The sequence below is a fragment of the Muntiacus reevesi genome, chromosome X (genome assembly GCF_963930625.1).
Source record: "Muntiacus reevesi chromosome X, mMunRee1.1, whole genome shotgun sequence".
NCBI lineage: Eukaryota > Metazoa > Chordata > Mammalia > Artiodactyla > Cervidae > Muntiacus > Muntiacus reevesi.
The window spans coordinates 56217009-56231267 of NC_089271.1; the positions used below are offsets into that span (position 1 = coordinate 56217009).

General features: G+C 38.8%; 1 protein-coding gene across 1 annotated transcript in view; it reads left to right on the forward strand.

The window, feature by feature from the left end:
- SLC9A7 (solute carrier family 9 member A7) overlaps window positions 1–14259 on the forward strand; it is a 154876-nt gene that overhangs the window by 75819 nt on the left and 64798 nt on the right. The window contains exons 2-4 of the mRNA XM_065915454.1: window positions 2081–2280; window positions 6755–6832; window positions 13374–13450. Coding sequence (XP_065771526.1) covers window positions 2081–2280; window positions 6755–6832; window positions 13374–13450 — 355 coding nt within the window. The remainder of the gene's footprint in view (window positions 1–2080; window positions 2281–6754; window positions 6833–13373; window positions 13451–14259) is intronic.

Consider the following 14259-nt stretch of genomic DNA (forward strand, 5'->3'; position numbering starts at 1 on the left):
CACAGTAGTTTTGTATCAAAACATTTTGTTTTAATCCCATTAATAACTATTTTCTTTACCTTATTTCTTGATAACTATCTAAAGACTTTTAACCTTTTGGGATGAGTCCCTTTAAAATTTTCACCTTCTTATAAAGATATCTATATAGTTTTTTTTAGGTTCTTATTTTCCTGTTAATCAATCAACCTAATTAACACTCTAGTGTTTTTTATCCATGATCTAATTTGTTTTTCATAGGTACCAATAAAATGGCTGTTTATAATGAGAACTAAAAAATTGCCAATTTAGAAATTTCACCAGTTTAAAGAATCCATCCTCTGGCCATTGATGAGATATACCTTAATAGTGACTCACACCAAAAACATGCAAGAGCGTCCTGCACAAGAGAGTGCAGAGGATGCAACCTTCACAAAATCTAGAAGGTTTACTCCCCAAAATAGTTTAAGAAAATAAAGGACCTTGGTTGTACTGGTGGACACAATGAAAGTGAAGATGACAGAGGCCCATTATGGACAGCTCTTATGACAAATTTTCCTGAGAGTTGGCACAGCCAAGCTGGACAAAAAGACTGCCCAGGATTCCAGTCTGTTTGGCTGCCAAATGTACACCATGTGTGTGCCTTCTGGATGGTAGACCAAGGTCTCAAGCTGAGATTTTTAAGAACCTCATTTTAAATTTGCAGTAAAAATTTACAACTTAATTTTTTCACAAAGTTCAAGTATGTTAGAACAAGTCTTTAATATTAATAATAACAACAGCAATAATAAAACAATAGACACAAATCACAGAGTGTGACTTAAAGAACTATATCTTTCTGGATTTTATATATTATTTGTTCTTCAACGATGTACTGTGAGTTCTTATATGTCTTGGTGATAAGAGACATTGTAGAACATTATACGTGAAGTGAAGTGAAGTTGCTCAGCTGTGTCCAATTCTTTGCGATCCCATGAAGTGTAGTCCACTGGGCTCCTCTGTCCATGGGATTTTCTGGGCAAGAATACTGGAGTGGGTTGCCATTTCCTTCTCCAGGGGATCTTCCTGACCCAGGGACCAAACCCGGGTCTTGCGCACTACAGGCAGACTCTTTACCATCTGAAGCACTCTTTACCACCAGGGAAGCACATTATACATGGGACATGGTAAACATTGTTCTTTTTCTCATATAACTTTCTCCTTTAATGGCAAAATGAGGTGGGAGGAGTATTGTACCATTCTCTCTCTTAATATTTCTAACAAAGAACTGAATTTAAAGAGAAATCTGAAATTTTCCTCCTAAGAGAGAATTATAGAGAGTGTCTTGTGGTTATTTGTGTTTTTTTTCCCCACATTTCACTCACTTTTACTTGGGCATGTGTGACTCATGTCCAGGACCAGGGGAGCAACATTTCTTTATAACTCGTGGGATTAAATGCTTACACACAGTTTTGCTGTTTTTTTCCTCCTAAAGGGAAAACCCTACTAAGAACAGAATGTGATGGAAAGACTTGCAGCTAATTATGCCAGTTGGGTCAGTGTTGCAGCCCCAAGAATCCAGATCTCCAGTTCCTGAATCATGACTGAAAATTTACACTGTGGTGTTTGGCTCCCTAAGGGATATAATTATTTTCTCCATGATATCTAGTACTTGAAATGACCTAAGCAAAAGCCTTTCTTTTCTCTTCTTCCCTTCTTCTGGTGTGTGGCAAAATAAGTTGCTTTTGTAGCAACTAGAAATTCTCGAGGTCTTGTCCTTGCTGGTGGATGGCCTAAGGGATGCTGCTGGTAGAAATCAAAGAGCTCAGTGGTTCTGCTGGGCAGAAAACACTTTGCCTCTCATCACCCATCTTCCTCCCACAAAATCCTGAGATGTGAGACACTATCGGTGGTTCCAAATACTAAGAGCGCCATCATAACCCTGAAAGGTACTGGCCTACCTTGTCCTCCTGGTGCCTGAGGGACCCAAACCAGAGTAGATGGATTCCTAACCCTCCTGAAGGACTGTAGAGTTGTTCCTAAAATACACACCCTCTCCTTGGCCTCCAAAAAATAATCTCTCTGTCCTTCCACAGGCCTGATGTTTTCTTCCACTGTGTTTCAGGGCTCATCGTCGGGGTGATCCTGAGGTATGGCACCACCGCCACCAGTGGTCATGACAAGTCGCTCAGCTGCACTCAGGAAGACAGGGCCTTCAGCACCTTATTAGTGAATGTCAGTGGAAAGTTCTTTGAATACACCCTGAAAGGAGAAATCAGCCCCGGCAAGGTCAACAGTGTAGAGCAGAACGACATGCTGAGGAAGGTGAGCTGTTGTGGTCCTGACATGGTCTTTGTTTTTTAATGCAAAACTCTTACTGCTTTATTTAATAAAAACAACTGATGTGGTATTTGAGTTTCCAATTCTGTCTTGACCTTATGAAGAGAAATATTTTCAAATTCCTAGAACATCAGTAACATTCCTGGCTCTCAGTTTGGCTAGGAAGCTTTTGGACTGTGATGAAGAGAAGGAATCAGATTTGAATTTGAGCCTTTTAGCTTTGTCAGACTGACGTGGGCCACCAGTGGTCCACTGTGCTTGTACATCCCCATTCAGCTACTCTTTCCAACTCCCATCTCTTCTTGACTATGTTTCTTATCCTTGTTATGGTTTAGGGATGAGATTGTTTCTTTCTTAAAATAAGATTGGTTTCTCATTTTTCTTTTAGCTTGTTTATTCAGTGTTCAGAAGTTATTCTTAGTTCTTCATGATTCTTTTTACCACATTCTACAATTTACATTTCCCAATTTATTGACTGCAATTAGTGATTGCGGTCATAGAGTGTAGCCTGCATTCCGAAAATTATTGTTCTCTGGATCTGCCATAATCCTTAAAGAAAATTATTCTTAACCTGGAACATTAAACATGCCCATCATCTCTCTGTCCCTAATGGCAATTCTAGTGAGCTCTTTGCTTTCAACCCTTCATAAGAATGCATAGGATTTTCATAAAAACATTTGTGAAATTAAATGCAACTGAGAAAGATACCCAGTGTAAATATCACACTAATGGCTGTTTTGAAATGGCCACCCAAGTCCTTCATACTAGAGAGGATGTGGGGGAAAGGGGAAGGACCCCAGCCCATTTCCATCTTTGAGTTTCGTAATAGAAGATGAAGTTGACTTTTACTCTGTTATCTTTAGAAAAATGTGTATTCAGATCCCTCCTTTTTAAACTTTTCCCACATAAAGCAAAGGTGGGAGAACAGACACAGCTAAAATTATTGTTGTCAGTTGAAGGGAGAAGAGGCCTGTTGATGCAGAGTATTAGAATGAGTGTCAGGGAACTCTTGTGCTGATTCATACATTTCTGGGTTTGGAGACTTCAGCAAGTCACAAACTCTTTGGCCCCAGTGCCCTCATATTGGATAGATATTGTCCAAGGCCCCTTCTCATTCTGATATTCTCTGCTTTTCAGACTACTTTTATCTTTAGCAAGAAGATAGAATAAAACATAATTTGAATTAAAACATACTGTGAATTAGGCTAATCAACAGTTTCAGTTTCTAAAGCAAAATGTTAATGTAATAATTGGAATTATTAAATATTTAATTATTAAAGATTTAATAATTAGAATGAATATTTAAAATAATTAATTGAAATAAGAGCCAGTTAATCTACAAACATGAGCAAATTCTTTAAAAGGGTTAGGAGGCTTTATAGAATGTTTAATTCTTTTCTGGATGTCATAAGACTTTGCTAATAGTTTCACACTGATTTCCCTGATTGTGCTGTGCTGTTCTTAGTTGCTCAGTTGTGTCTGACTCTTTGCAACTGCATGGACTGTAGCCTGCCAGGCTCCTCTATCCATGCAGATTCTCCAGGCAAGAATACTAGAGTGGGTTGCCATTCCGTCCTCCAGGGGATCTTCCCAACCCAGGGATTGAACTGGGGTCTCCTGCATTGCAGGTGGATTCCTTACTAGCTGATCTACTAGGGAAGCCCAGTTACCCTGATTACCTACAGGTAATTTTAGTCTCCTTAATACATGAACTGTGAACTTCCAGATGATCAAGCTGGATTTAGAAAAGGCAGAGGAACCAGAGATCAAATTGCCAACGTTGGTTGGATCATTGAAAAAGCAAGAGAGTTCCAGAAAAACATCTACTTCTGCTTTATTGATTATGCCAAAGCCTTTGACTATGTGGATCACAACAAACTTTGGAAAATTCTGAAGGAGATAGGAATACCAGACCACCTGACCTGCCTCCTGAGAAATCTGTGTGCAGGTCAAGAAGCAACAGTTAGAACTGGACATGGAACAACAAACTGATTCCAAATCAGGAAAGGAGTACGTCAAGGCTTTATATTGTCACCCTGCTTATTTAACTTATATGAAGAGTACATCATGTGAAATGCCAGGCTGGATGAAGCACAAGCTGGAATCAAGATTGCCAGGAGAAATATCAATAATCTCAGATATGCAGGTGACACCACCTTTATGGCAGAAAGTGAAGAAGAACTAAAGAGGCTCTTGATGAAAGTGAAAGAGGAGAGTGAAAAAGCTGGCTTAAAACTCAACATTCAGAACACTAAGATTATGGCATCTAGTCCCATCACTTCATGGCAAATAGAAAGGGAAACAATGGAAACAGTGACAGACTTTATTTTTTGGGGCTCCAAAATTACTGCAGATGGTGAGTGCAGCCATGAAATTAAAAGACACTTACTCTTAGGAAGAAAAGCTATGACCAACCTAGACAGCATATTAAAAAGCAGAGACATCACTTTGCCAACAAAGGTCCGTCTGGTCAAGGCTATGGTTTTTCCAGTGGTCATGTATGGATGTGAGAGTTGGACTATAAAGAAAGCTGAGCGCCGAAGAATTGATGCTTTTGAACTGTGGTGTTGGAGAAGACTCTTGAGAGTCCCTTGGACTGCATGGAGATCCAACCAGTCAATCCTAAGGGAAATCAGTCCTGAATATTCGTTGGAACAACTGATGTTGAAGCTGAAACTCCAATACTTCGTCCACCTGATGTGAAGAACCGACTCATTGGAAAAGACCCTGATGCTGGGAAAGATTGAAGGTGGGAGGAGAAGGGGATGACAGAGGATGAGATGGTTTGATGGCATCACTGACTCGATGGACATGAGTTTAAGTAAGCTCCTGAAGTTGGTGATGGACAGGGAGGCCTGGCGTGCTAGAGTCCCTGGGGTTGCAAAGAGTCGACGACGACTGAGCAACTGAACTGAAAGAGTTGATAAATTTCTGTTGATGTTCAGGAAGCCATTAACACCACTGGAGACATTGGTCTAGGCCACATCACATATCACAAATGGCTGTCAGTCAAAAGAGACAAATTCATTACAATTATATCTATAAATCATTAGGTGGTAGGATGCAGAAAATTAGTAAAGAATCATGCCTGCACCTTTTATTGTAGTTGAACTTTTATAACAGTTTAATAAAAATCAAGATGTTTTCATTTGTTGTTTAAGAACATTGACCAGAAGCTTTCTGTTGGTTATCAAAATTGCACTGAATTGTTGTGTCTTAATACATATTTGACAACCCATCAAGAGTAGAGCACAGAAGTGCTGTATGGAGAAGAACAGACCAGTGTTCATGGGAGCTGTGTCTTCTCTCCTGTGTGATTTTTCACATTTATGTCATTTTTTAAAATATTCAAACTTTCAGTTCAGTTCAGTCGCTCAGTCGTGTCTGACTCTGTGACCCCATGAATCGCAGCACGCCAGGCCTCCCTGTCCATCACCAACTCCTGGAGTTTAGCCAAACTCATGTCCATCGAGTCAGTGATGCCATCCAGCCATCTCATCCTCTGTCGTCCCCTTCTCCTCCTGCCCCCAATCCTTCCCAGCATCAGGGTCTTTTCCAATGAGTCAACTCTTCACATGAGGTGGCCAAAGTGTTGGAGTTTCAGCTTCAGCATCAGTCCTTCCAATGAACACCCAGGACTGATCTCCTTTAGGATGGACTGGTTGGATCTCCTTGCAGTCCAAGGGACTCTCAAGAGTCTTCTCCAACACCACAATTCAAAAGCATCAATTCTTCGGCGCTCAGCTTTCTTCACAGTCCAACTCTCACATCCATACATGACTACTGGAATAACCATAACCTTGACTAGACGGACCTTTGTTGGCAAAGTAATGCCTCTGCTTTTTAATATGCTATCTAGGTTGGTCATAACTTTCCTTCCAAGGAGTAAGTATCTTTAAAAATTTTTTTTTCATTTATTTTTATTAGTTGGAGGCTAATTACTTTACAATATTGTAGTGGTTTTTGCCATACGTTGACATGAATCAGCCATGGATTTACATGTGTTCCCCATCCTGATGCCCCCTCCCACCTCTTTAATTCCATGGCTGAAATCACCATCTGCAATGATTTTGGAGCCCCCCAAAATAAAGTCTGACACTGTTTCCCCATCTATTTCCCATGAAGTGACAGGATCAGATGCCATGATCTTAGTTTTCTGAATGTTGAGCTTTAAGCCAACATTTTCACTCTCCTCTTTCACTTTCATCAAGAGGCTTTTTAGTTCCTCTTCACATTCTGCCATAAGGGTGGTGTCATCTGCATATCTGAGGTTATTGATATTTCTCCCAGCAGTCTTGATTCCAGCTTGTCCTTCCAGCCCAGCGTTTCTCATGATGTACTCTGCATATAAGTTAAGTAAGCAGGGTGACAAACTTTAGTCAGTGGCTTAAAATATTAAGGAAATAATATGGCATCAGTTAGTATTAAATAAAAATTGCTTTTTTTTTTTAACTTTTAGGTAACATTTGATCCAGAGGTCTTTTTCAACATTCTGTTGCCTCCAATTATTTTCCATGCTGGGTACAGTTTAAAGAAGGTAAGGGATTTTTTTACAGAATTTTTTAAAGTATGGGAATCTCTGTGTTAAGTTACCTGCACAATTTTCTAGTTTTTTTACTTCTCCTGGATTGCTTATTACTATGTTCTGTACTCAGAGACAGCAGCTGATTCATCATCATCAGTGACTCTTTTCTGTTTTAAAGTCCAGAACTCACATCCATTGCTCTTGGGAATGTAAAATGGTACAGCCTCTCTGGAAAACACTTTTGCAGTTTCTTATAAAACTAAAGTTGAAATAATCATTTGGCTCAGAGATCTTAATTCTGAGGATTTATCCAAGAGAAATGAAAACTTCTGTTTACACAAAACACTGTACATCATTATTCATAGCTACTTTATTTGTAATAGCCCATAACTGGAAACAAACAGTGTCCCATGATAGGTAAATGGTTAAACAAACATCCATACCGTGGGATACTTCTCAGTAATAAAATGGAACAAACCACTGATACACAAAACAGCCTGGATGGATCTCAAATGCGTTATGCTGAGTGCAAAAATCCAGTCTCAAAAGGTCACATACTATATGGTTTCATTTTATATAGTTTTCTAGAAATGAAAAAAATTATGGGGATAGAGGACAAATTAGTGGTTGCCAGTGGTTAGGGATGGTTGGGAAAAGAAGTGGGTGACTGTGAGTATGAATGGGTAGCATGAGGGAAATCTTCATGAAAGTGGAACAGTTCTGCATCTTGATTGCAGTGGTGGTTATAAGACTCTACACATGTGATAAAATAACATAGAATTATGCACACACATTGTACCAATATCAGTTTCTTGATTTTGATATTGTAGTACAATTATTTGAGGTATAACCAGTGAAGGTACCACAGGACCTCTCTACACTATTTTTGCAACTTCTGTGAATCTATAATTACTCCAAAATAAAAAATTAAAAAAAAATCATTACTGGGACTTCTACAGTGGTCCAGTGGTTAAGACTCTGCCTTCCAATGCAGGGGACATGGATCCAAGCCCTGGTTGGGGAACTAGGGTCCCGCATGCTAGAGGGTGTGGTCAAAAATTAGAAAAAACAAAAGTAAAAACTTTTTAAAAATCTGTCATTTTTGAGGGAGGGTCATTGTGCTCAGCAGCAAGATTGGGTCTAAGCCTCTAAATGTTTAAAATACTAAATACCTTTATAAATAGTGTTAGTGGCTGCCTTTCTCCCCCACTGTGGGACTATTCTTAGAAAATTTAGTTTCCTAAAAGGCCTACTTCAGATAACAGCCAAGGAACTTGTTTCAGCTGTCTTTTTGAAAGGGGACTAAAGGAAACCTTTTCAGTGAGCCTAGAAATGAGAGATGTTGACTGCCGATAAAGCTCAATAACATCCTTAGGAAGTAGAGAATGCCTTCCAAGTTGATAAATCTCTAGATAGATCAATCAAGGTTAAAAATAAGAGAGGAAAGGAGCAAATTACTTATATCAAGAATGAAAGAGGTGACATTGTTACAGACCCTTTACACATTAAGAGGACAATAAGAGTGTAATATGAACAACTTTGTACAAATAAATTTGACAACCCAGGTGAAATGGACAAATGGACAAATCTCTTGAAAGGTACAAATTACCAAAACTGACCCAAGAAGAGATGGAAAACTTGAACAGTCCTATATTAATGAAATAAATTGCATTCATAATTAAAAGTCTTTGTACAAGCTCAGATGGCTTCTTTGGTGAATTCTATTTAGCATTTAAAAAAGAAATAATACCAATCCTACCCAAAATCTTTCAGAACATAGAGGAGGAGACAATCCCAACTGATTTTATAATAAAGTGCCTCCCCATTAGGCCTGTTCTGTCAAAGCAACTCTGCAATTGTCAAAAGGTTTTTAAACTATTTCCAACCCACACAAATACAGTTATTTATGGAGCATCTGATATAAGGAACTTTGCATATATTCTTTACTTCTGTTTTTACATACATTATTTCTAATCATCATAGAAACTGTAAGAATGTAAGGGTGGTAGATTACTTCATACCCTTTCTCCCCCAGGTTTCCAACTTATTTATAAACAGACACAAGGAGCTAATTGGCAACTGAATGATCAATTTATGACCCAAAGTTCCTGGTAGTACACGTTAAATGATAAAGGTTAGCCCTTGGTAATGTGGCTTCTTATTACGAACCTCATAAATTGAAGACACATGCCCTTTAGCCATCAGGTTGGTCACAGTCACAGGTGGGGAGGCTGAAATGGAAAAATCCTAGGAATTGCTGGGCCTGCCAAAGGCTGCCTCTGTTGCTCATAGCATAGAGACTATGGGAGCAATAGTGCTCCCCCACTTTTTATGAGAGGGTCAAGGCTGCAAGTCAGGGTCAAGCCCATCTCTCCCTTTAGAGATCACATGGTCCTTCCTTACTGCATCATCTTCAGGGAGAAGGGATAGAACTTAAGTTCCCTCTCCACAATGAATGGCTGTATTTCTGCACAGCAGCCCAGCACAAATATATACTCACAGACATGTAGAGAATGTCCTGCATTTATTTAATACTGATGAGGATCTCAAACTCAAGTGACATGTGAGGTTATGTAGATGGTTCAGGACTGAGTCAAGGTTATGACCTGTCTGTCTGACTGGAGGGACTAGGATTGTTCTTGTCCCTCTGAGTTACATTGTCTCTAGATTTAAGTTTTCTGTACAAAAAATGTATCTTTGGGCTTCCTTGGTGGCTCAGTGGTAAAGAATCTACTTGCCAATGCAAGAGACACAGATTTGATCCTTGATCCAGGAAGATCCCACATGCTGCAGAGCAACTAAACCTGTACATCACAACTATTGAACCCATGCTCTAGAGCCATGGAGCCACAAATACTGAGCCTTCATGCCTCAACTGCTGAAGCACCGACACCCTAGAGCCCATGCTCTACAACAAGAGAAGCCACCACAATGAGAAGCCCATGTACTGCAACTAGAGAGTAGCCCCTGCTCACCACAACTAGAGAAATGCCCTCACAGCAACAAAGACCCTGCAGAGCCATAAATTAAAAATTAAACTTTTTTTAAAATATCCATTTTCTGAGTAATTTATGAGGTTGCCAAAGTAACCAGAATCTGTATGTCAACTGTTGACATGTAATGAATAGATGATCTTACAGATATAAATGATGTTATTCTTTATTTAAATGAAGAATTTGGGAACCAGTCTTCATATCAAATGGGTGATGAATAATTTGGTATTTTAAATAACTTATCTTAATATATAATCAAGGTTATGGTTGCTTGAAAATGAAGCCAAATCATTGGTTGTTAAAGCCACTGTAATGGCTGAAGAAAACCACCTTAGTGTTTGCATAACCTTTTCTTTGTCAGCTTCATTTTTTCAGAAGAACAAAACAAATAATAGGCTTTGCCAGTTACCAATTTAAGTTGTTTTTGAAATGCTAGTTTTAAAGATATTATTAGCTATTAGTTTAGTCTCTTCCGTTTTGATCAGGGACGTAAATAGTTGGTTCTTAGGTAGTTGCCATCTCTGATTAAATGTTTTCAGTTAAAATGTGTAATAAGTGTTTTACCAGTCGACTGCTGATATGTAAACAGATTCGTACCCCTTGACCTATGTACATGTAGTTGTCATTCAGACACGGGCCTTTCTTTTTCTAACTTGAAAAAAGTACTATGGCCTTAGCTTTGATTTTGTTACCATTCAGTTTGCTTACAGGGTATTAACAGGGAAAGAATTTGCCTGTAGAGGCTTTCATGTTTTGTGAATTTCCCCCAGCAAACACACACACATCATGTTAAAATTTTTCAGGGGAATGGAAGATGATAAGGTTTCCCAAGGAGTAGGAACATAAGACTTAAAATGGTACAACTAAGAATTGGGATTCCAAGGTAGATTTTCATTGAAAATCTTGGTCTGTTTTAGGTTTATATTCTTAATGGCATTACCAGGGCATGCCATCTCCTTTTGTTTCTTTTTGCCATTCTATAATGGAAAGGGAGAAGTAAGGGAGAGACTAAACCAGTCATATTTTTGTGACCCACATGTGACCGTGAACTGTTAAGGCCAAATTAGAAAATGAAAGATATAGGATTCCATGAGACACCTCCTGTTCTTCCTCCCTAAAAGGATGTGGTACAATGCCCTGGGATCAGCAGACTGGTTTCCAGTTCTGGTGCTTCAGTGTGGTGGACATGTGACTTCAGGCAATTCAGATCCCACTTTTGAGCCTTAGATGTCTCTCATAAAATGGTCCAAGGAACACTTTCATGATGGGATTGTTGTGAGAATTGGATGAGCTAATGTATGTGAAAGTACTTTGTAAAGTATGAAGTATGTAGTTGAATACTAAGTGTAATAATATACAAATAAGTGGCATGTTACACCTTTTCAAAGTAAATTAAAATTCCAATTCACATCAGCTGATATGATTGGGGATGGGTAATTGTGTGTGTACAGTGTGTGGTGATATTAGAATATATCATGAATGCATTTTTGGTAGTGGATTTACATTTCTAATTTTCTGCTTTGGCTAATAACATGAATACAGATGTACTTAACATATTCAAACCAACCATGGGAATGATTACCAGAAGAAAGCCAAGTGGCAAGGGAAAGCGTATCTAGGATTAAAATTTTGCTCATGGGTACTCTGCATTGGTTTCATTGGTCTCATGTCTTATCCTTGATGTATTCCCTCTCTGGTTTAAGCACTTGATGAAACTTTTGAAGGCTCATAGTCTTTGAATTTTTTTTTTTTTTTTGGAAATCAAACTGTTTTCCAAAACAGTGGCATATAAATGCATTAGCATTAAAAAGATAAAGACTGAGGACAATGACTGATATAGCAGGCAAACATAATATGTGTATAATGTGTGCAGGCAGTGCCTTCATTTGGTGACTTAGTGTGGGAAGCTTTTGAAGGATTTTCTTCTGAGAAGATGGTATATGGGCACTAGGGATTCCTTGATGCCTTCTTTACAGCCTCAGAGAGGCTGGGGAAGACTGAAGACAAGGTCTTAGATCCTCTGTCTGAAATGCAGGCCAGTGAATGCCCACAACCCCTTGTCTAGTCAGACTTCATGATGGCTGCTTGATCCAGGCCAAGTTCTTCTTGTGCCTTCTATTTCCCTGGTGGCACACAGCTCACATGCTGGGGCTCTCCTGCTTTTTAAAAGTTTTAGATGAAATATTCCTGATTCCTGTTTGATGAGAGTATTTAGGAGATATTTCTTGTCCCATTTTTGTTACATAGTTCTGATTGTCCAATGAGAACAGCTTTATGCCTTGAAAAATAAGGATCATGGCTCAGGGTCCCACGAATGGGATTTTTCCCCATCATAATATCCACAGGCCTGATGATTTATGAGAAGTAAATCTGTGCATGTGCGTGTATGTACACCCTTATAAATTTGCCCATTTTAGATGAAACTACCTGTTTCTTGTTTCTCCATATCTGTCTCTATTGTCCCTCTTTCCCAGGCTCCAGAGATTAATTCACATGAATATCAGGACACATCTCGATGCTGAGTTAAACTGAAAACTTCTTTGCACTTTCATAGCTTATTAGTTTCAAACTTGTATCTGTAATGTTCTTCTGAGTACCACCAGAACTGGAAGTGACTAGTTTAATCACTAGGATTAAATAGTTTGGGTTATTACGTTGATTGATTTGCAGATATTAAAGAATCCTTGCATTCCTGGGATAAAGCCCACTTGGTCATGGTGTATGATTTTTTTAATATGCTGTTGGATTCTGTTTGCTAGAATTTTGTTAAGGATTTTTGCATCTATGTTCATCAGTGATATTGGCCTGTAGTTTTCTTTTTTTGTGGCATCTTTGTCTGGTTTTGGAATTAGGGTGATGGTGGCCTCATAGAATGAGTTTGGAAGTTTAATATTATCTATGGTGAAACAGAACACCAGCCCAGGTGGGATGCATGAGTCAAGTGCTCGGGCCTGGTGCACTGGGAAGACCCAGAGGAATCAGAGGGAAAGGGAGGTGGGAGGGGGGATCGGGATGGGGAATACGTGTAACTCTATGGCTGATTCATATCAATGTATGACAAAACCCACTGAAAAATAAATAAATAAATTAAAATAAAATAAAATAAAATAAAGTAATTGATCCATTAATCTAATTAAAAAATAGTTTGGGTTAAATCTGTGAAAATGTTCAATCTACTCACACACACTGTGATTTAATACAATCATTGGGTTAAATTTGTGTAAATGTTCAGTCTACTCTCTCTCACACACATACACACACACACGTGCGTGCACACACACACACACACACACACACACACAGTGATTTAATACAGTCAGCCAGAGTAGTTTTTTCTGAAATTTACTAAAGCCTTGCTTGCTTGCTCAGTGATTGGTAGGACAAAGAACACCTTAAAATCATGATGTTCTAAGACTAATTGTATTTTTCAGGAGTAACATCAGTTGTTACTTGATTTGATGAAAGCAGTAAGTAAAGTTTCACTTTTTAGAGACTTGTGGTGTTTCTAATGTTCACTGTCAAAATTCACAACGTGGTTCCTACTTTTTTGTTTTATTTAGAGACACTTTTTCAGAAATCTTGGGTCTATTCTGGCCTATGCCTTCTTGGGGACTGCCGTTTCCTGCTTCATTATTGGGTAAGTGAATGCTTTGTCATATAACCAAATTACCACACTTCCAAAGAGATGAGATCCACATGGGTCCACAGAGTCAAATATTTTCCCCCAGCTTTATTGAGCTATAATTGACACATAACATTGTGTAAGTATAAGGTATACAGTGTGTTAATTTGACACATTTGAAAATTGCCAAAGATTACCACTGGAGTCTTAGCTACCACCTTCATCTGGTCACATGGTTACCATTTCTCTTTTGTGGTGAGAACATGTTAGCAACATTTAATTAAGTATATGATGCAGTATCATTAGCTGTAATCTTATGTTGTACATTAGATTCCCAAACTTATTGGTCTTATCACTGGAAGTTTGTACCCTTTGAGCAACACCTCCCCATTTCCCCTGCCCCCAAGTCCCTGGCAACTACCAGAGTCCAATATTTTGATGTTTATGATGATTATAATTAAGATTTAGAGTTACATCAGCCAGTGTGGTAGCTTTTAGCCACATTGTGTGCATGTGCATGCTCAGGTGTGTCTGACTCTGTGTGACTCTGTAGACTGTAGCCCACCAGGCTCCTCTGTCCATGGGATTTCCCAAGCAATAATACTGGAGTGAGTTGCCATTTCCTCCTCCAGCGGATCTTCCTCACCCAGGGATCAAACCCATGTCTCCTGTGTCTCCTGCATTGCAGGCAGATTCTTTACTGCTTGAGCCATCAAGGAAGCACTAGCCACATGTGACTATTAAATTGAAGTTAAGATTAATTAACATGAAATAAAATAAAACCTAGTCCCGGGATCTTGGTTTCTAATATCATTCTTCAATGT